This window comes from Trichomycterus rosablanca, chromosome 16 (genome assembly GCF_030014385.1).
Source record: "Trichomycterus rosablanca isolate fTriRos1 chromosome 16, fTriRos1.hap1, whole genome shotgun sequence".
In the NCBI taxonomy this organism is placed as follows: Eukaryota; Metazoa; Chordata; class Actinopteri; order Siluriformes; family Trichomycteridae; genus Trichomycterus; species Trichomycterus rosablanca.
The window spans coordinates 13,924,734-13,945,405 of NC_086003.1; the positions used below are offsets into that span (position 1 = coordinate 13,924,734).

General features: G+C 40.0%; 1 protein-coding gene across 1 annotated transcript; it reads right to left on the reverse strand.

The window, feature by feature from the left end:
• Positions 1 to 245: 245 nt before the first annotated feature.
• On the reverse strand, positions 246 to 10,538 carry LOC134330955 (glutaredoxin domain-containing cysteine-rich protein 2). Its single transcript, XM_063012262.1, has 3 exons — positions 10,206 to 10,538; positions 5,469 to 5,711; positions 246 to 445 (listed from the first exon to the last, which is right to left on the reverse strand). Exons 1-3 carry the CDS (start codon positions 10,536 to 10,538, stop codon positions 278 to 280), a joined length of 744 nt encoding a protein of 247 aa, XP_062868332.1. The 3' UTR covers positions 246 to 277.
• Between the last annotated feature and the right edge of the window lie 10,134 nt (positions 10,539 to 20,672).

Consider the following 20,672-nt stretch of genomic DNA (forward strand, 5'->3'; position numbering starts at 1 on the left):
TAATAAATAGCATCATTTTTCTTTTGGTAAACATTGAAAACAGGTCCCACTGACCCAAACACCACACAAGGGTTAAAAAAAATACCAAGGCACAGATTCTTGTTTTTATTGCATTTTACAAAATATCTGGAAATGTTTTTATTTAGACTCTCATACATTTTTTTGTTAAATGACTTCATGCTTTACATACCACTGGAATGCATTCAGAATTACACACTGTAGTTTCATCTTCTGATTCAGTCTTTTTCACACTGTTTGTATTGAGTCTATAAAATTACTAAACACATGACTGGCACTGCTCCAGGCCATGGGGATTACATGCTGGGCAGCGCAGCTCTCGAATGGATTCATTAAAGCGGTTTGCCAGCATGGACAGTTTGCTGCCATGGCACAAGGAACAAGGGGCAGTACCTGAACCCCCACACTGCTCACAGCCAGCCATCTCCTGCAGATGAAAAAATAATAAACAAATAACAAGTTACAAATTACAATATGTAAAACCACTGCTATACGTAACAAAATTTGCACTGGTAGCATTGGCATCTACCAATTTACATTATAATACTACTAAGAAGAAGAAGATAAAAGCTTATTAGTAGTCCTGGACTGAAGACTTGTAGACACTTCAATGATATTTCCATTCCATAATGGTCACTTGGACTGAGGGGCTGAGTTGAATCAAGCATGGAAAGTACAGGCAATAAAAGTAAAGGCACAATTTATCCATCATAAATATGGCAACATGCAAATTAAGCCTTTCTCCTTCATGTGTATGCTAAAGTGAGGACCTTGCTAGCATGGTGGGAATGGATAGTTAGCAGTGTGTGATGTAAGTGTAAGTAAATTCATCCATTTTTTCTAAACTAGGTGTTTTAATGAAAATGCTGGTAATTTTTTTTAATGGTTATGCTGGATATTACAGACATTCCATGGCCGGGCAGCACGGTGGCTAAGTGGGTAGCGCTTTCGCCTCACAGCAAGAAGGTCCTGGGTTCGATCCCCAGGTGGGCGGTCCGGGTCCTTTCTGTGCTGAGTTTGCATGATCTCCCCTTGTCTGCGTGGGTTTGCTCCGGTTTCCTCCCACAGTCCAAAAACATGCAGCCAGGCTAATTGGAGACACTGAATTGTCCTAGAGGTACCTAGCTGCAAGGATGCATAAACCAGTGCATTGTAGTGCCGGTCCCAAGCCCGGATAAATAGGGAGGGTTGTGTCAGGAAGGGCAAATTAATAATGCGGATCACGATCCGCCAGCGACCCCTAACAGGAGCAGCTGAGGAAATAGATAGACAGACATTCCATGGCATCCAAAACAGTCAATTACGGAAAAACTTTGTGTATATCTTTTAATTAATTTATCAAATAAATGATCATGTTCTTACTATCCTCTAAATCTGGAAGTCCTAGAATATTAATCTATCTATTAATCTAATAATTAATCTATCTCTGAATTTTTATTTAACTGAAAACTTATTAAAAGATGGAATGCCTGCAACATATTAAAAAATGGGACAAAGGCATGTTTGTACCAACTTTATACATTATTATTCATAAAACATATTAAAAAAAATCTTGGGTTCATGGTGTCTGCAATAAATGTTTTTTGCATTCCCATACTGTCCCAACTTTTTTTAATGTTGGGTTGTGAAACAGAAGACTTAACCCAGCCCCCCTTTCCTAAAAAGGTTGGGGTATTCACCACTAGCTCAGACTGAAGAAGTCACTTGGATGAGTGATGAAACGTATCTCTAAACAAACTTGTGTCCAGATGAACTGATTCAACTTTGTGTATTTGTGTACCTGGATTATTGAGCATGCATTAAGAAATCAACATAAAAAAATAATGTATTTAATATAAACTGCCAAAAATGAATTACCACAGAGACTTGCTTATTACTGCTCTGACAGTTCAGTCTGTAACATGGTCAACAGACTTTTATTATTACTTTATTGTATGTATTACTATTACAGTAATCTATTTAGCCAAGACAACAATAACTATAATAATAATAAGAAGAACTTATTTTATCTTTATCATTTAAGTACAACAAGCTACAAAATAAAGGGCTACAAAGAAAAAAAAAAAAAACAATGTCTTTATAGTATAAACCATGGCCATGGTTCCTAACCTGTTTTTAACCAGCCCCGGTTCTGGACTGCTTTGCCTGCAAGTAAAGTTAAGTCCGACATATTAGCTGCTACTAACTAGCAGCTATCTGCTAATAAAAAATAAACATTAATAAAAAAAACATTAAAAGTAAGTAATATTAAGCAACAAATCACCACATTAAGCAAACGTTACCATGTGGAAGTGAGTTTAAACTTGAAGAAGTGTTTTAAATTGCCCTGATATGTATCGCCTCTCCTGTTCACAATGTCTGCTCTACTGAGCTGCTCAAAGCAGTCTGCCTGTTTTATATGACTCAAAGAGCCAATCAGAAATAAGCAAAGAAATAATTTCACACTGAACAGCAAAACATGTTTTTGTGATTGGTTCAGAGATAATAATAATAATAATAATAATAAAAAATAGCCTTTGCTTGCATTACGCCTGGGGGGGTGGGGGGGGGGGGGGGGGTGGGGGGGGGGCAGTGAGAAAATCTAGGGGGGCAATGTCTGAGTGCAAAGGATTTGTCTGCTCAGAGTTGCTCTGGGTTAAATAAAATGAAAATATTCCCAATGGATAAAAACATCTGTTTATAATATTATTTTAACTTAAAATGAGTAGGCACACCCCTATGAAATGCGGTCTTAGTTTTATCAGATCAGCCACCTGACTAGATTGCTCTGGCTAATCCTACTTTCCCTGCAGTCAGAGAATCACTATTTTTTAATGAAACAAAACTAGAGAAACATACAAGTGCTGATATTTTTTCAATATCAAAAAAGAAAGTATGGTTATATCTCAAAAGTAAACCCTAACTTTGGTTTTATTGAAGGACAAGACAGAAGCAGAATGTGTTATTTGTTGCGAGAAGCTAGCTAATGACAGTATGAACACCAGGAAACAGAGACACAAGGAGACTATTGATGAAGGTCAGACACTATCAAAAAGATCCACAGACATGAGCAAAGCTTTTGAGGGAAGGTAGATTTATACATTATACCGAGCCACAGTCATCATCTGAGTGTTCACTATTGATAGATAAAGCTAAAAAGCCAACAATATTGGGAAACAGCTAATTAAACCCATCAGCCTGAAAACTGTAGACAGGCTGGGTGGCCCACATGTGGTGGATAAAGTGAAAACCATCCCACTCTCTGTCAGTGACGGAATTGATAAAATGGCTAGAGACTGTGAAAATCATTCACATGAGAGGCTTGGGAATGTTTCCTTTGTCATTCAGTTGGATGAAACAATGTCAGATTAATCTATGTTAATTTTTTATGTACAATATATCGACAATGATGACTTGGAAAAAGAAATTGTTATGTCTACCAATCTAGCCATAAAAACAACAGGCCACGATATTTTATTTAATTTTTATGGCTGTGGACTCTCATCCAATGAGAATTCCCTATGAGAAACTTGTTGCATGTGATGAACAAAAAACAGAAAGGAAAAAGCCCTAGGGTGCACAGTTTTCCACTGTATGCTACATTGGCAAGCATTGGCCAGTGAAAACCTTTGTAAGAGCTTAGTAACACCCCGGCAACTGTTGTTAAAGATGTAAACTTCATTAAGGCTTGTCTTTCTAACAAGAGACTCATTGCCCAGCTGTGTGAAAATGAAGTGCATCAAAAACTACTGCTACACACAGAGGTATGCTGAATGTCTGAATGAATGGGACAAAAGCGCATGCAGGGTCTTGAATCAAATGTCATACAGTGTAAAGACGCCTGTGATGCTTTTGTTCGCTGGAGTATAGAGTTGGAAAAAATGTCAAAAGTGGATATACTATTTCCACTGTTGGTGGCACTGCATGCATCTCTTTATGCACCTGTGTCTTAATGTTTACCCACCACATACACATGCTTTGTAGAACATTTAGTCTTGTTTTGCCGATGTTATTGAGTGATGGATCCATACATTTCCAGCCTCAGAGAAGTTTCAGATTGTCAAAAAACATGGTGTTTTATCCTGACTGGCCAAACACACAGTTACAAGGGTTATTCCTTTCTGAGACAGCCTTCAGTGCCCTTGTAACCATAAAAACAAAAGCCTGTAAGAAGCTCAGCATCCACCAAGACTTTAGGCTGGCTGTCACTAGCATCACATCTGACATCCCATCTCTGGTCAGAGGTATGCAGGCTTAAGTTGGCTATTAGTTCATGAATGAACAAGAGGACACAGAGTTTAAAATGTAAAGTTATTGATTGTTCTTGTCACTGTGTGTTGTTGTTATTTATTGTAATTTCACATACTGCAAAGCTGTTTCAAAAGGTGCTAATTAATCACCTGTTACGCTCTTAATAAATCGTTATTATTCTTTTGGTTAGGATGTGTGTGTACAGGTCTGTTCAGTTGAGTTAAAAGAAAACAGGTCTAGCTAATGTTTGATTATTAGCAAAATTTGTAGCTGTCTTGAAAAGATAAAAGAAATGTGTACATAATAATACAGTGGCAGAAAAACAGGTACTCAAGTCTAATACTATAATTTGGCGTCTCTAGACATGTGTGAGGGAAAGGACTCGCCAGAAAGACACACATACCAGGGGGCCCATGGAATGCCAGATAAACAAACCCCATACCACTATGGTGTCACCACTAGCTGCTACAGTACCAGTTTTTTGTGGCAGCTACTGTATATACTGACCAGGCATAACATTATGACCACTGACAGGTGAAGTGAATAACACTGATTATCTTTTCATCACGGCACCTGTTAGTGGGTGGGATATATTAGCCAGCAGGTGAACATTTTATCCTCAAAGTTGATGTTTTAGAAGCAGGACAAACGGGCGAGCGTAAGGATTTGAGCGGGTTTGACAAGGGCTGAATTGTAATGGCTAGACGACTGGGTCAGAGCATCTACAAAACTGCAGCTCTTGTTGGGTGTTCCCAGTCTGCAGTGGTCAGTATCTATCAAAAGTGGTCCAAGGAAGGAACAGTGGTAAACCGGCGGCAGGGTCATGGGCAGCCAAGTCTCATTGATACACATGGGGAGCGACGGTCCAACAGACGAGCTACTGTAGCTCAGATTGTTGAAGAAGTTAATGCTGGTTCTGACAGAAAGGTGTCAGACTCCATGCCTCGACGGGTCAGGGCTGTTTTGGCAGAAAAATGGGGACCAACACAATATTAGGAAGGTGGTCGTAGTCGTATGTTATGCCTGATATATAAACTTTAATTAATGTAAATTTTTGCCAATAAAGATTTGCAATTGGTCACTTTATTCCTTTGGTCTGTGTATGTGTGATAAGGGAGGGTGATGGGGGCTCTGAGAAAAAAAGAAGCTAGAATATATTAAACAGCTAGAATATTAATAACCTTATACCACCATTTAGATTTGTTCTTAGATGTAAGTACCTTTTCTTTTGCAGTAGGGCTTTCATTTAGTTGGACAGTGGGAGTAGGACTTCTCCGCTCTTTCTGGCCACTTTTCGATCTTCGTCTTTCTTTGGATCTGGACTCTCTGCCTGGTGAGGCCTCTCCTCCCTCCCCTCGACTACGATGGCGGCTTGAACCACGTTCACTCTTTCTATTGGGAGACCGAATGATTTTCAGGTTGCTGGTATAGATGATGATCTTTCCAAAGTCTAAAACTGGAGCCTACAGAGACCCAGCCAAAAAAATTATAAAGTTAAATAATGCAAATTGTTAATAAATGAGAAAATAATGTTATGCAAAACATAACATTGTTGCTTTAAATAACTAATGCCATTAATAAAATGCATTATTATGAAGGTCAGAAAGCCTGACAGGGAATGTCTTATGATTTGCAACAAAGTTACTCTCACAGAATAACTTAATTTACAATGATAGTGCTTGACATAATGACATAGCTCATTATCAGCACAAGTTCTTAATTATGCCTAGATATTACAGTTGTCTTGTCTTTAACCTTGGATATCAAAGCAAGAAAAGTTTATTTTAAACTTTTTTAGAAGGTGCATGCCAGTAAACATTGCTTTAATTTCCTTCGGGATCAATAAAGTTCACATCCATCCATCCATCCACACACTAATTCATACATCCAATTATCCATCAATCCATCCATCCTTTCACACACAATTCATCCATCCATCCAACAATTCATACATTCAATTATCCATCCATCCATGCATTCATCCATTCACCCATTTATTCATGCACCCATCCATCCATGCATTCATCCATCCATCCATGCATCCATCTGTGCATTTACAGTATCCATTCATCCATCCATCCATCCACACACCAATTCATCCATCCATGCATTCATCCATCTATCTATCCACACACCAATTCATCCATCCATGCATTCATCCATCTATCTTTCCACACACCAATTCATCCATCCATGCATCCATCCATTCACCCATTTATCCATGCATCCATCCATTCATCCATACATCAATGCATTCACCCATTTATCCATGCATCATCCATCCATGCATTCATCCATCCATCCATCCATTTATCCATGCATCATCCATCCATGCATTCATCCATCCATTTATCCATACATCCATGCATTTACCCATTTATGCATTCATCCATACATCCATCCATGCATTCATTCATTCATCAATGCATCCATCCATCCATCTAGAAGCACCACTGTGAATTTAATTTAACATACAGTTGCAAACAGCTAACTGGGTCAAAGTTCAATCCGCTGACTTTTTTGTCCTCTGACAAGAGGTAAGAACAGAGTGTCAAAGCAGTTGATATGCACAGTGCATGACACTCAAGATACTGGACAAGGTAAGCAGCACCATCTCATTCCACAGGAAACAGTGGCATAGCCAGCACAAAAGCAGTTTGCAGAGTTTCATGTAAAGGCACTAATAATGTTTATTGTTGTATTTATGTGGACATATACTAAATAACTAAGGGTCTGTCTAAAAACCTTCAAAGCAGCCTTGCTGTCCACAGCCTAAGTAGAGAAGATTCTAACCAATATCGAACTTTAGAAGGCAAATTATTTAGACCTATACTACCTAGACAGCAGTGGTGGCTGCTGGTCTTTCAAAGAGGGGAAGCTCTATGTTGGCTTACATCATAAAATTTTTCAATTTATTTATACATAAATTCTGCCCTCCGTTCCTTTTCAAGAAAATGGCCTGAACTTGAACACGGAAATGTTGAAATTATGTTAAACTGAAACAAATACTATGAGTGTGTTTTATTTACAGTGGGGCCAAAAAGTATTTAGTCAGCCACTGATTGTGCAAGTTCTCCTACTTAGAAAGATGAGAGAGGTCTGTAATGTTCATCATAGGTACACTTCAACTATGAGAGACAAAATGAGAAAAAAAAATCCAGAAAATCACATTGTAGGATTTTTAAAGAATTTATTTGTAAATTATGGTGGAAAATAAGTATTTGGTCAATAACAAAAGTTCAACTCAATACTTTGTAACATAACCTTTGTTGGCAATGACAGAGGTCAAACGTTTCCTGTAAGTCTTCACCAGGTTTGCACACACTGTAGCTGGTATTTGGGCCCATTCCTCCATGCAGATCTTCTCTAGAGCAGTGATGTTTTGGGGCTGTCGCTGGGCAACACGGACTTTCAACTCCCTCCACAAATTTTCTATGGGGTTGAGGTCTGGTGACTGGCTAGGCCACTCCAGGACCTTGAAATGCTTTTTACGGAGCCACTCCTTCGTTGCCCGAGCGGTGTGTTTGGAATCATTGTCATGCTGGAAGACCCAGCCACGTTCCATCTTCAATGCTCTCACTGATGGAAGGAGGTTTTGGCTTAAAATCTCACGATACATGCCCCGTTCATTCTTCCCTTAACACGGATCAGTCGTCCTGTCCCCTTTGCAGAAAAACAGCCCCAAAGCATGATGTTTCCACCCCCATGCTTCACAGTAGGTATGGTGTTCTTGGGATGCAACTCAGCATTCTTCTTCCTCCAAACACGACGAGTTGAGTTTTTACCAAAAGGTTCCATTTTGGTTTCATTTGACCACATGATATTCTCCCAATCCTCTTCTGGATCATCCATATGCTCTCTGGCAAACTTCAGACGGGCCTGGACATGTACTGGCTTAAGCAGGGGGACACGCCTGGCACTGCAGGATTTGAGTCCCTCTCGGCGTAGTGTGTTACTGATTGTAGCCTTTAGTACTTTGGTCCCAGCTCTCTGCAGGTCATTCATCAGGTCCCTCCGTGGAGTTCTGGGATTTTTGCTCACCGTTCTCATGATCATTTTGACCCCACGGGATGAGATCTTGCGTGGGGCCCCAGATCGAGGGAGATTATCAGTGGTCTTGTATGTCTTCCATTTTCTTACAATTGCTCCCACAGTTGATTTATTCACACCAACCTGCTTGCCTATTGTAGATTCACTCTTCCCAGCCTGGTGCAGGTCTCCAATTTTCTTCCTGGTGTCCTTCGACAGCTCTTTGGTCTTGGCCTTGGTTGAGTTTGGAGTCTGACTGGTTGAGGCTGTGGACAGGTGTCTTTTATACAGATAACGAGGTCAAACAGGTGCCATTAATACAGGTAACGAGTGGAGGACAGAAGAGCTTCTTAAAGAAGAAGTTACAGGTCTGTGAGAGCCAGAAATCTTGCTTGTTTGTGGGTGACCAAATACTTATTTTCCACCATAATTTACAAAAAAATTCTTTAAAAATCCTACAATGTGATTTTCTGGATTTTTTTTTCTCATTTTGTCTCTCATAGTTGAAGTGTACATATGATGAAAATTACAGACCTCTCTCATCTTTCTAAGTAGGAGAACTTGCACAATCAGTGGCTGACTAAATACTTTTTGGCCCCACTGTACACAATGAACAATGAAAATGTTCAAGTAATTTCACCAAGCAAATACCAAGAAATGGGTTGCAGTTTGTCCTTTGACTTCACTCGCAAAATCTGCGATGGGACTGAAGCTCTCAGTGATCAAGTGATGGTGTAGATCTGAAAATAGCTGTCAATCAAAATGGGATTCAGCCTTTCGACTGATTTTCCAATCATATTGCAGAAGCTCCGCGTCCAGACCCGCCCACAGCTCCATTCACCCCCAGAGATGCTCAGCATCTGGGGGCGGGACAAAATTGTGGCATTTATCCAATGACGGGCGAGTTTCGAAGCAATTAAAAAAACCGTTCCATGCAGTCCCGTTGAAGTGAATAGACGCTCAGCTTCTACGGGCAAATGCACTGACGCTATGGGAATGTATGAGAAGTTAACAAAATCGAGTCAGTCGATTTGTGATAAGTAGCTGATTCTGAACGAACTCGTCTTCGAGATGAACGTGTTCTAACGCATTTGTAGTCAATGAAATGTTAACACAACTGTACATATTTGACCATTTAATTTTTGACATTTTAGGGGAAGCTGAGCTTCCCTTGCAGTCTTAGAGAAATCGCCACTGCTAGACAGTGATTACATTGCCGATTTAAACTAATAGGATGAGGCGACACAACCCACTAGCATGCCAGCTAACATCTTCTCTTTGTATCAAAAACTGTTACATTGTCACTAACAAACCCCAAATTAATGAGAATTACTTGCATTTAAAAACAACTCTGCTTGCTTACTTGCTTTCACACTGAATGCTGAAATTGCCTTCACAGATGAGGAGGTACACACAGCTCTCTGGTTATTCAGTCAGAATATCGATCAGAATAAGGCATCTCAGTAAGCAGCATTTTTAAGTATCTAAGAATTTAGAAAGGCTTCTCCTCTGGAGCGCACATAGGATGCCGTAGGTAGCCAATTATGTAGAGCTCACTAGGTTTTTAGACAGACCCTAGGTCTTACTGCATGTATTTAGTGTTACCCTTGTTTTTATGTTCTACTGCATTGAACATTGTGCTTTTTGTGATCTTTGAATGACAACTACATCCAGAAAGAATAGTAACACTAAGTTTTGTCTTTCATTAGATATTTATACTGTTTGTGCATTTTTATAAGGGCATATTTACGACCCACACCTCTTATTTTAATTATTGGAACACTGACTTTTGCTAGGTTATACACCCAGAGGTTAACATGCATTTACATCCTGTAAATAAATAATTTATATACTTAACGAGTCATTCAAAGCAAAACTCCTGGTCATTTGAAATAGGTGAAAAGCTTAGCTGTGTTACCAAGACTCACTTGTTCATCTTGCAGATTGTTATATGCTGACGGCTTGTATCCACTCAGTCCCCTGTAAACATTGATCCTCTGGGCTATATGAGCTGTAGGAGGGTTTAAATCCTGATCCTGTGTCTCCCCAAAACTGCAAAGCTGCTCTATGTCCAGATGCTGAGGGGTCTTAGCGTCAATAAAACTGTGAGGGTACTTTTCCTCTGGACTCTCCAGCTCCTGGCCGTCCTCATACACATGCTTCAACACACGGCCACTGTACGACGACGCCAGCTTAAACCTCACCTTCCTTTGCTTGCTCTCATGCCTTGACTCTTGTTTCTTCAAGGATGACTCTTCCATGTTTTCTCAGAGAGTGTTCTTGATGCTATAAGGCTTGGTTTCTGTTCTTAGAACTGTATCTCACACAGTTCAGAGTGAAGGGTTTAGACATTTTTCATTGGTGTGCTGAATTATTGAGCACCTGGTTCAGGTGCAGAACAGGAGAGGCTGAAACTGAAACCTCATGCTTTCATCAAATAATCATGAATGTAGGATCACAGCTGGTGTGTCCTCACACAGCTAAGGCACATAGCTTTTCGTTTTGGCCTTATGTTTTACAGGAGGAAATGGAACTTCTGGACGTTAGGCACCCTTTAGAAAAACCTTACTCTTTGGTGTTTGCTAAGTATTATTAAATATGAATGAGAAATTGGGTGATGCCCTTTGGTAAAATATTGTTCCAGGGATCTAAGAGGGTGCTAATAAAATCTGTCACTGAAGATGAATGAATGAGAAAATAAATGAATACATAAGTGAGCAAATGCAATGTTTTGCAAGGTATTATAATACATTCAGACAAAGCTCTGATCTGATTAAAAAAGTTACCTTAAATGTGTAAATGAATTAATAATTGAATAAGTAAGTGAGTGAATAAAACATGTTCACAATTAAATGGTGCTTTGACACAACTCTAATAAGGATGGAGTATTTAATATAAATAAATGAATATTAATGAGTTGATGAATTTATAAATAACTGAATGAATATCCAGAATTACAAACTTAAATCAGGAAAAGTTGGGACACTATGAAAACTGCAAATAAAATAAAAATGCAGTGTTCCTTACATTTACTTTGAGTTTTATTTGATTGCGGACAGTTTAAACCCAAAATATTTCATGTTTTTCTGCTCAACATTTATTCCTGCATTTCAGGCCTGCAACACATTCCAAACAAAGTTGAGACAGGTACAATTTAGGGCTAGTAATGAGGTGAAAAAACTAAATAATGATGTGATTCCAAACAGGTGATGTTAATCATAGTTTGGTACAAAAGCAGCATCAGGAAAGGCTGAGTCTTTGATGAGCAAACATGATCAGAGGATCTCCAGTTTGTCAACAAATGTGTGAGAAAATGATTGAAATGTTTAAAAACAATGTACCTCAAAGAAAGATTGGAAGGGATTTGCATATTTTTCCCTCTACAGTGCATAATATCCTTGAACGATTTAAGGAATCGGGAGGAATTTCATCTTCGATCCCTCAGACGGCACTGCATCAAGAACCGCCACTCAACAATAGCTGATATAACCACATGGGCGAGGGATTACTTTGGCAAACCTTTGTCAAGCACTACAATACAGAGTTACATGCTCAAATACCACTTAAAACTTTACTGTGCAAAAAAGAAGCCTTATGTTAACCATGTCCAGAAGCGGCATCGACTTCTCTGGGCTCGAAGGCATCTAGGATGGACCATCACACAGTGGAAACGTGTATTGTGGTCAGATGAATCAGCATACCAGGTCTTTTTTTGAAAAAATGGACGCTGTGTGCTCTGGACCAAACACGAAAAGGACCATCCAGACTGTTATCAGCAACAAGTCCAAAAGCCAGGGTCTATCATGGTATGGGGCTGTGTCAGTGCCCTTGGCAAAGATCATTTACACTTCTGTGATGGCAGCATTAATGCAGAAAAGTACATTGAGATCTTAGAGCAACATATGCTGCCTTCAAGACGTCATCTTTTCCAGGGACGTCCATGCATTTTTCAACAAGACAATGCAAAACCACATGCTGCACACATTACAAAGGCATGGCTGTGGAAGAAGAGGGTACGGGTACTGGACTGACCTGCCTGCAGTCCTGACCTGTCCCCAATAGAGAACGTGTGGAGAATTTTTAAACGAAAAATGTGACAACGACAACCACGTACTGTTGCACATCTTAAGACGTGTTTACAGGAAGAATGGGACAAAATAAAACACTAAATCACTTGGTATCCTCGGTGGAATGTGTTGCAGGTCTGAAATGCAGGAATGGATGTTTATTAATAAATGAAATGAAGTTGACCAGACAAAACATGAAATATCTCAGGTTCATCCTTTCTGCAATGAAATAAAAGTCAAAGTAAATATAAGAAACTGTGTTTTTTATTATTTGCATTTTCTATACTGTCCCAACTTTTTCTGATTTGGGGTTGTACCTACTATAGACAAATAAAAATTAAAAATAGATACGTTTTATAGATACAGTGGGGTCAAAAAGTATTTAGTCAGCCACTGATTGTGCAAGTTTTCCTACTTAGAAAGATGAGAGAGGTCTGTAATTTTCATCATAGGTACACTTCAACTATGAGAGACAAAATGAGAAAAAAAAATCCAGGAAATCACATTGTAGGATTTTTAAAGAATTTATTTGTAAATTATGGTGGAAAATAAGTATTTGGTCAATAACAAAAGTTCAACTCAATACTTTGTAACATAACTTTTGTTGGCAATGACAGAGGTGAAACGTTTCCTGTAAGTCTTCACCAGGTTTGCACACACTGTAGCTGGTATTTGGGCCCATTCCTCCATGCAGATCTCCTCTAGAGCAGTGATGTTTTGGGGCTGTCGCTGGGCAACACGGACTTTCAACTCCCTCCACAAATTTTCTATGGGGTTGAGGTCTGGAGACTAGGCTAGGCCACTCCAGGACCTTGAAATCCTTTTTACGGAGCCACTCCTTCGTTGCCCGAGCGGTGTGTTTGGTATCATTGTCATGCTGGAAGACCCAGCCACGTTCCATCTTCAATGCTCTCACTGATGGAAGGAGGTTTTGGCTTAAAATCTCACGATACATGGCCCCGTTCATTCTTCCCTTAACACGGATCAGTTGTCCTGTCCCCTTTGCAGAAAAACAGCCCCAAAGCATGATGTTTCCACCCCCATGCTTCACAGTAGGTATGGTGTTTACTCAGCATTCTTCTTCCTCCAAACACGACGAGTTGAGTTTTTACCAAAAAGTTCCATTTTGGTTTCACCTGACCACATGATATTCTCCCAATCCTCTTCTGGATCATCCATAAGCTCTCTGGCAAACTTCAGACGGGCCTGGACATGTACTGGCTTAAGCAGGGGGACACGCCTGGCACTGCAGGATTTGAGTCCCTCTCGGCGTAGTGTGTTACTGATGGTAGCCTTTGTTACTTTGGTCCCAGCTCTCTGCAGGTCATTCATCAGGTCCCTCCGTGTAGTTCTGGGATTTTTGCTCACCGTTCTCATGATCATTTTGACCCCACGGGATGAGATCTTGCGTGGGGCCCCAGATCGAGGGAGATTATCAATGGTCTTGTATGTCTTCCATTTTCTTACAATTGCTGCCACAGTTGATTTATTCACACCAACCTGCTTGCCTATTGTAGATTCACTCTTCCCAGCCTGGTGCAGGTCTCCAATTTTCTTCCTGGTGTCCTTCGACAGCTCTTTGGTCTTGGCCATGGTTGAGTTTGGAGTCTGACTGTTTGAGGCTGTGGACAGGTGTCTTTTATACAGATAACGAGGTCAAACAGGTGCCATTAATACAGGTAACGAGTGGAGGACAGAAGAGCTTCTTAAAGAAGAAGTTACAGGTCTGTGAGAGCCAGAAATCTTGCTTGTTTGTGGGTGACCAAATACTTATTTTACACCATTTTACACCATAATTTACAAATAAATTCTTTAAAAATCCTATAATGTGATTTCCTGGATTTTTTTTTCTCATTTTGTCTCTCATAGTTGAAGTGTACCTATGTTGAAAATTACAGACCTCTCTCATCTTTCTAAGTAGGAGAACCTGCACAATCAGTGGCTGACTAAATACTTTTTGACCCCACTGTACATCAGATAAATGAACATATGAAAAAAAATTTGTAAATAAGTGAGCTCTGATGAAGCTGTCATTAAACTAAAGAAGTTACTTTAGGTTAATAAGTGAATGGATAAAGTTTAAGAGAATAAATGAGTGAATAATTGTTCAATGCACTCTATTTGGAATAGGCTTTGACAAGGCCCTGCCCAGGATAAAGAATAATTAATAAGAAAGTGGGTGAATGTTTGTTTGATGCCCTGCAATGGATTGCTTACTCTGGCATATGCTTTAACAAGGCTCTGATCTGATAAGAATAAATTAATTAAGGATGAATGAATGAACGCATTAATTAGTAAATTAACATGCATAGCAAACAGTCTGGAACTGTAAGCTCTTTTTATAAACTTCTTCTCTACTTCATTACACGTCTTCCCTCTGTTTGTCATTTTACTTGATAACTGGCCATTATGAATATTAGCCGTTCGAATCCATCATAATTGCGCAGAGTAAATTTTCAGCATTAGACCAGTGTCAGCATCAGACTGAGACTAATCTGACAAATGGCCACATTAAACGGTCTGCATTCCAACATCAATCTGGCACTTATCTCCACAGTTGACTGCAGATATTGTCTTCTGGCTGCTAACTTATTTTGTCTCACTGCCCATTTTGTATCCGCTGTTTTATTGTGAAGTTGTTTATGTGTGAAATTGTTTTTCATGCCTCTCAGTAAAAAGATCATTTAATGTGTCATTCCTCTAGATATGTCGGACCAAATGGTTATTCATTTTCACAGAGGCCTATTTTCTATCTTTATCTAAGTACACACTATATTGTTGCCTTATTTGCAGAATTAATACTCCAGGGCAAAAATATTTAATTAATCGAGACACCATTTGCTTAAATGCTGGAACTTGACAAGGCTTAATAGCTAACAGGGTCACTGAAAATCAGGATAAAAACAAGCTTTAATGGTACAAAACATCTAACAAGAACATGCAAACCCAGTTTCAAAAAATGAAGCATTAAAAGTAGTAAAAGTGTGATTTAATTAAGCAGACCCTTTAAAGTTCTATTAAAAAACATTACATTGCCAACCATCCATGAACGTCTGACCATAAACTTATTAGATAATACGAGGGATCTTCAAAAAGGGCGGGAGGAGTAGTAATTGGTCGTGTCTGAGAGACTGAAAGGCTGAGAGAGAGCTTATATTTAGCGGATTTAGCGCCATCCGATTTTCACCTTTTTGGATCGCTCAAATAAGCTTTAAGGGGACGAAGATTTTCATGTGATGATGATGTGAAAGTGGTGGAATTTAAATGGTACAATGCTGGGAAAAATACATCACCAAAGACGGTGACTATGTAGAAAAGTGATGTAATTAGGTTTTGAAATTCTTAATAAATAGAGTTAAAAAAAAAGTGCGGAAACTTTTTGAAGAACCCTCGTACATTTCAAAACCATGGCCATCAATTCAGAGATGACCCCCACATCTGCAGCTATAACAACCTTTACTCCTCTGGAAGGATTTTAAAATTCTGTTAAAAAAGTTTGTCAATAATAACCCTGATATGTGTTGAATGAAGTTGAGTCCAGGGCTCGGTCTCAGACCACTGGAATTCTTTCACACCAAACAGATCCTCATTTTGTGCACAGGGACACAGTCATGCTGAAACAAAAAGGTGTCTTCCCCTGTGGCCAAATTGTATATACAAGGGATCTTCAAAAAGTTTCTGCACTTTTATATTTTGGTTGGAAACTGTGAGGGTGGGAGGAGTAGTAATTGGTCGTGTATGGGAGACTGAGAGAGAACTTATAGTGCGGATTTAGTGCCATCTGATTTCCACCTTTTTGAACCGCTCAAAGAAGCTTTAAGGGGATGAAGATTTTCATGTGATGATGATGTGAACGCAGCGGTGCATCAGTGGCTACGTGCTCAACCAAAAACATTTTTGCTGATGGAATTTAAATGGTACATTGCTGGGAAAAATACATCACAAAGGAAGGTGACTACGTAGAAAAGTGATGTAATTTGGTTTGAAAATTCTTAAAAAATTGAGTTAAAGAAGTGCGGAACTTTTCGAAGAACCCCCATACATTTCAAAACCATGGCCATCAATACAAAGATGACCCCCACACTTGCAGCTATAACAACCTTCACACCTCTGGAAGGATTTAAAAATTCTGAAGTTTGTCTATGACAACCCCGATATGTGTTGAATGAAGTTGAGGCCAGGGCTCTGTCTTAGGCCACTGGAATTTTTCCACACCAAACAGGTCCTCGTTTTGTGCACAGGGACACAATCATGCTGAAACAGAAAAGTGCCTTCCCCTGTGGCCAAATTGTATATGCAAGGGTTGTTCAAAAAGTTTCTGCACTTTTATATTTTGGTTGGAAACAGTGAGAGTGGGAGGAGTAGTAATTGGTTGTGTATGAAAGACTGAGAGAGAGAGCTTATAGTCCTGATTTAGCGCCATCTGATTTCCACCTTTTTGGATCGCTCAAAGAAGCTTTAATGGAAAGAAGATTTTCACGTGATTATGTGAAAGAAGCAGAACATCATTGGCTACACGCTCAACCAAAAACATTTTTTTCTGATGGCATTAAAAAATTGGAACAATGCTGGAAAAAATGCATCAGAAGGTGACTATGTAGAAAAGTGATATAATTTGTTTTTAAATTCTTAATAAATAGAGTTTTAAAAAGTGCGGAAACTTTTTGAAGAACACTTATATAATTAATTTTATACAAATTAAAAGTTTGGAACTTTTTGCACACTTTAATAAAGACTTCTCTTTTTTTGCATTTTTCCCAATTTTTCCTCCGTGTAGTATCCAATTACCCTATTGCATTACGCTTCCTCTCTACAGATGTTGATCTCCGCCCTGGTTGAGGAGAGCCGAGACTAACACACGTCCCCTCCGACACATGTGCATCTTTTCACCTGCACGAGGCGAGTTCATATGCGGATCAGCTTTGTGTACGGAGAGCCACACCCTGATCAATGCATTACTCTTTGTCTCTGTACATGCGCCATCAATCAGCCAGCAGAGGTCGTAAATGCATCAGTTGAACAACAGCCAAACGTTGTTCGTGCAGGCGCCCAGCCAGCCGGATGGCAGAGCTGAGTTTCAAACCAACAAGTTCAAAATATCAGCTCTGGTGTGCTAGCGCGTTTTACCACTGCGCCACCTGTGTGCCTAGTAAAAGACGTTTTTCAAAAATTAAAAATCAAAAGCTGAAATTATTTTTTTACAACAAAATTCAGACCCTTTATTTAGTAATTTGTACAAGCCCATTTGGTATCAGTTACAGCCTCAAGCTTTTCTGGATTCGTCTTTACAAGTTGATTTGGGCTATTTATCCCATTCTTCATGGTTGATTCTTCAAAGCTCCTTTATGATGATTGATGTGAACTGCCATCTCCATGGGGTTCAAGTCTGGGCTTTAATTAAGCCACTCAATAACATTCATGGGCTTGCCTCAAAGCAATTCTAGTGTTTTTTTATGTTGTATTGGTATGGATGATTGTCATTTTGAAGGTGAACTGTCACCCCAGACTTTCAGTTTTCTTTAGTGGCAGTTTTCTTCAAATGTGTTCTTGCATTTGGCTTCATTCATCTGATCCTCCTGTCCCTGCAAGCACTCTCATAGCCACTATATCACCACTATGTTTCACCGTAGGGATGGTTCTAACCAGATGATGTGCTGTGCCTGTTTTAGCCAGACACTGTGCTTGGTGTTTTGCCTCAAGAGTTACATTTGTGTCTCATCAGACCTGAGAATCATTAACTCCTGTTGACAGAGTCCTGAAGTGCTGAAGAGATTGTTATCTGACTAACAGGTTCTCCCATCTCTGTGCAGTAACTTAGCTCTTTAGCCTGACAGTCTTGTTCTGTTTTATCTCCCTGATGAAGTCTCTTCTTGCCTGGATGCCAAATCAGGCTGAAAAGCCAACTTTAATAAGGTTTAAGGTTGTGCCAAGCTTCTTTCATTTAAAAATTGAGGCAACTGTAGACCTGAAAACACTATATAGTTTTTATTTTCTTTATGCATTTTCTCCCCTTTTTTTCCCTTTTTAACGAGTCCAACTACCCGATTGCGTCATGCTTCCTCTCAACCAATGCCGATCCCTGCTCTGATTGAGGAGAACGAAGCTAACCCACGCCCCCTCCGACACGTGGGCAGCATGCTGTGTGCATTTTATCACCTGCACTTTGACGACTGCAGTGCAGCTCAGCGTTGTGTACGGAGAGGACACACCCTGAGAGCACTCTTTTCTCATTTCTGTGTAGGCGCCATCAATCAGCCAGCAGAGGTCGTAATTGCACCAGTCATGGGAGAGAGACCCCATCCGGCTTAGTCCCGCCCATATCTGAACAACAGGCCAAACGTTGTTCATGTGGCCGCTCAGCCTTAGACAGTAGGCAGAGCTGAGATTCGATACGATGTATTCAAGATCCCAGCTCTGGTTCCAGCATGTGTTTTTACCGCTGCGCCACCTGAGCGGCCGCCTTGTATATAGTTTAATATCCTTTAAAATAATATCTTTTATATCTTTGTTTTATATCATTTTGATCTGAGGACAGTTTCATGACACAGTTTTTATAGACGCAGATGTGTTAATACACATTGCTTTTAAAATAGAATGGAATGCCTTTGTTATTTATACATACACCGACTAGGCATAACAATGGAAACGGTATTCCCTGATGGCTGTGGCCTCTTTCAGCAGGATAATGCACCCTGCCACAAAGCAAAAATGCTTCAGGAATGGTTTGAGGAGCACAACAACGAGTTTGAGGTGTTGACTTGGCCTCCAAATTCCCCAGATCTCAATCCAATCGAGCATCTGTGGGATGTGCTGGACAAACAAGTCCGATTCATGGAGGCCCCACCTCACATTTTACAGGAGATAAAGGATCTGCTGCTAGCATCTTGGTGCCAGATACCACAGCACACCTTCAGGGGTCTAGTGGAGTCCATGTGTCGATGGGTCAGGGCTGTTTTGGCAGCAAAAGGGGGACCAACACAATACTAGGAAGGTGGTCATAATGTTATGCCTGATCGGTGAATAGGGCATTGCTCTAGGGCAGGGGTGTCGAAACTTTTCTTGTTGGGGGTCAGATGAAGTAAAGAATATACAGACACGGGCCACAGACTCTTTTAAAATAAATAAAAATATAATAGACCTACTTGATTACTAACAACTACAATTCCTTATTATTTGAGTGACTAATGACTATTGATTGACAGTGTTGTGTAAACTAAGATTATGTTAGTTTCACTCACCAGTTTATAACACTAATGGGAAGATTATTATACAGTACTTCTTTAAATTAAACATACTCACCTCCAGGCCGCTCAGGTGGCGCAGTGGTAAAACACATTAGCACACCAGAGCCGGGATTTCGCATACATCAGATCGAATCTTAGCTCTGCCATCCAACTGGGCGGCTGCATGAACAATGATTGGCTGGTAGGAGAAGCCGGATAGGGACTCCTCATAACTGAGCAAATCATGACCACTGCTGACTGGTTGATGGCGTCTGCGCAGTCTGGGAATAATGCTGATCAGGGTGTGGCTCTCCGTGCACAAAGCTGGTCGGCATATGAACTCGCTTTGTGCAGGTGAAAAGATGCAGTCGGCTACTGCACACGTGTCAGAGCAGCTGTAGTCTAGTGGTAAAGGTACTGGAGGTTGCCAGTTCAAGTCCCATCTCTGCCAGGTTACCACTGTTGGGCCCTTGAGCAAGGCCCTTAACCCTCAATTGCTGAGACTGTATACTGTCGCAGTACTGTAAGTCACTCTGGATAAAAGTGTCTGCTGAATGCTAAAAATGTAAATGTAAAGGGAGGAGGTGTGTGACAATCTCTTTCTCCTCAATCAGGGCGGGGGTCAGCTTCAGTGGAGAGGAAGCGTAACGCAACTGGGTCAAAATTGAACGCGCTAAAATTGGGAGAAAAAAGGAGAAAATGCATTAAATAGACATACCCACCTCCATCTGAACTATTGATTTTCCCAGCATGCCTGAAATCTTCTGCATTCGCAGTCTAGTTTTCGTTTCTTTGGAGCCCCCATGTTTATCCAAAACCTCGGGAACATTAATGTAGGTGTAACGTTAATGTTTTGACTTGGGGGGAAAGAAGATGGGGAGCATTATAGATTTGTTTTATGTGATAGCAACACCCAGAGTTCAACCAGTTCAAGCAGTTTTTTTTTAAAACCTGCTTAATACCGGGCCAACTTTAATTTAATTTTTTTTTTTTTTTATATTTTGTTTATGCATTTTCTCCCCTTTTTCTCCCTTTTTTAGCGCGTCCATTTGCCCAATTGCGTCATGCTTCCTCTCCACCAATGCCGATCCCCGCTCTGATTGAG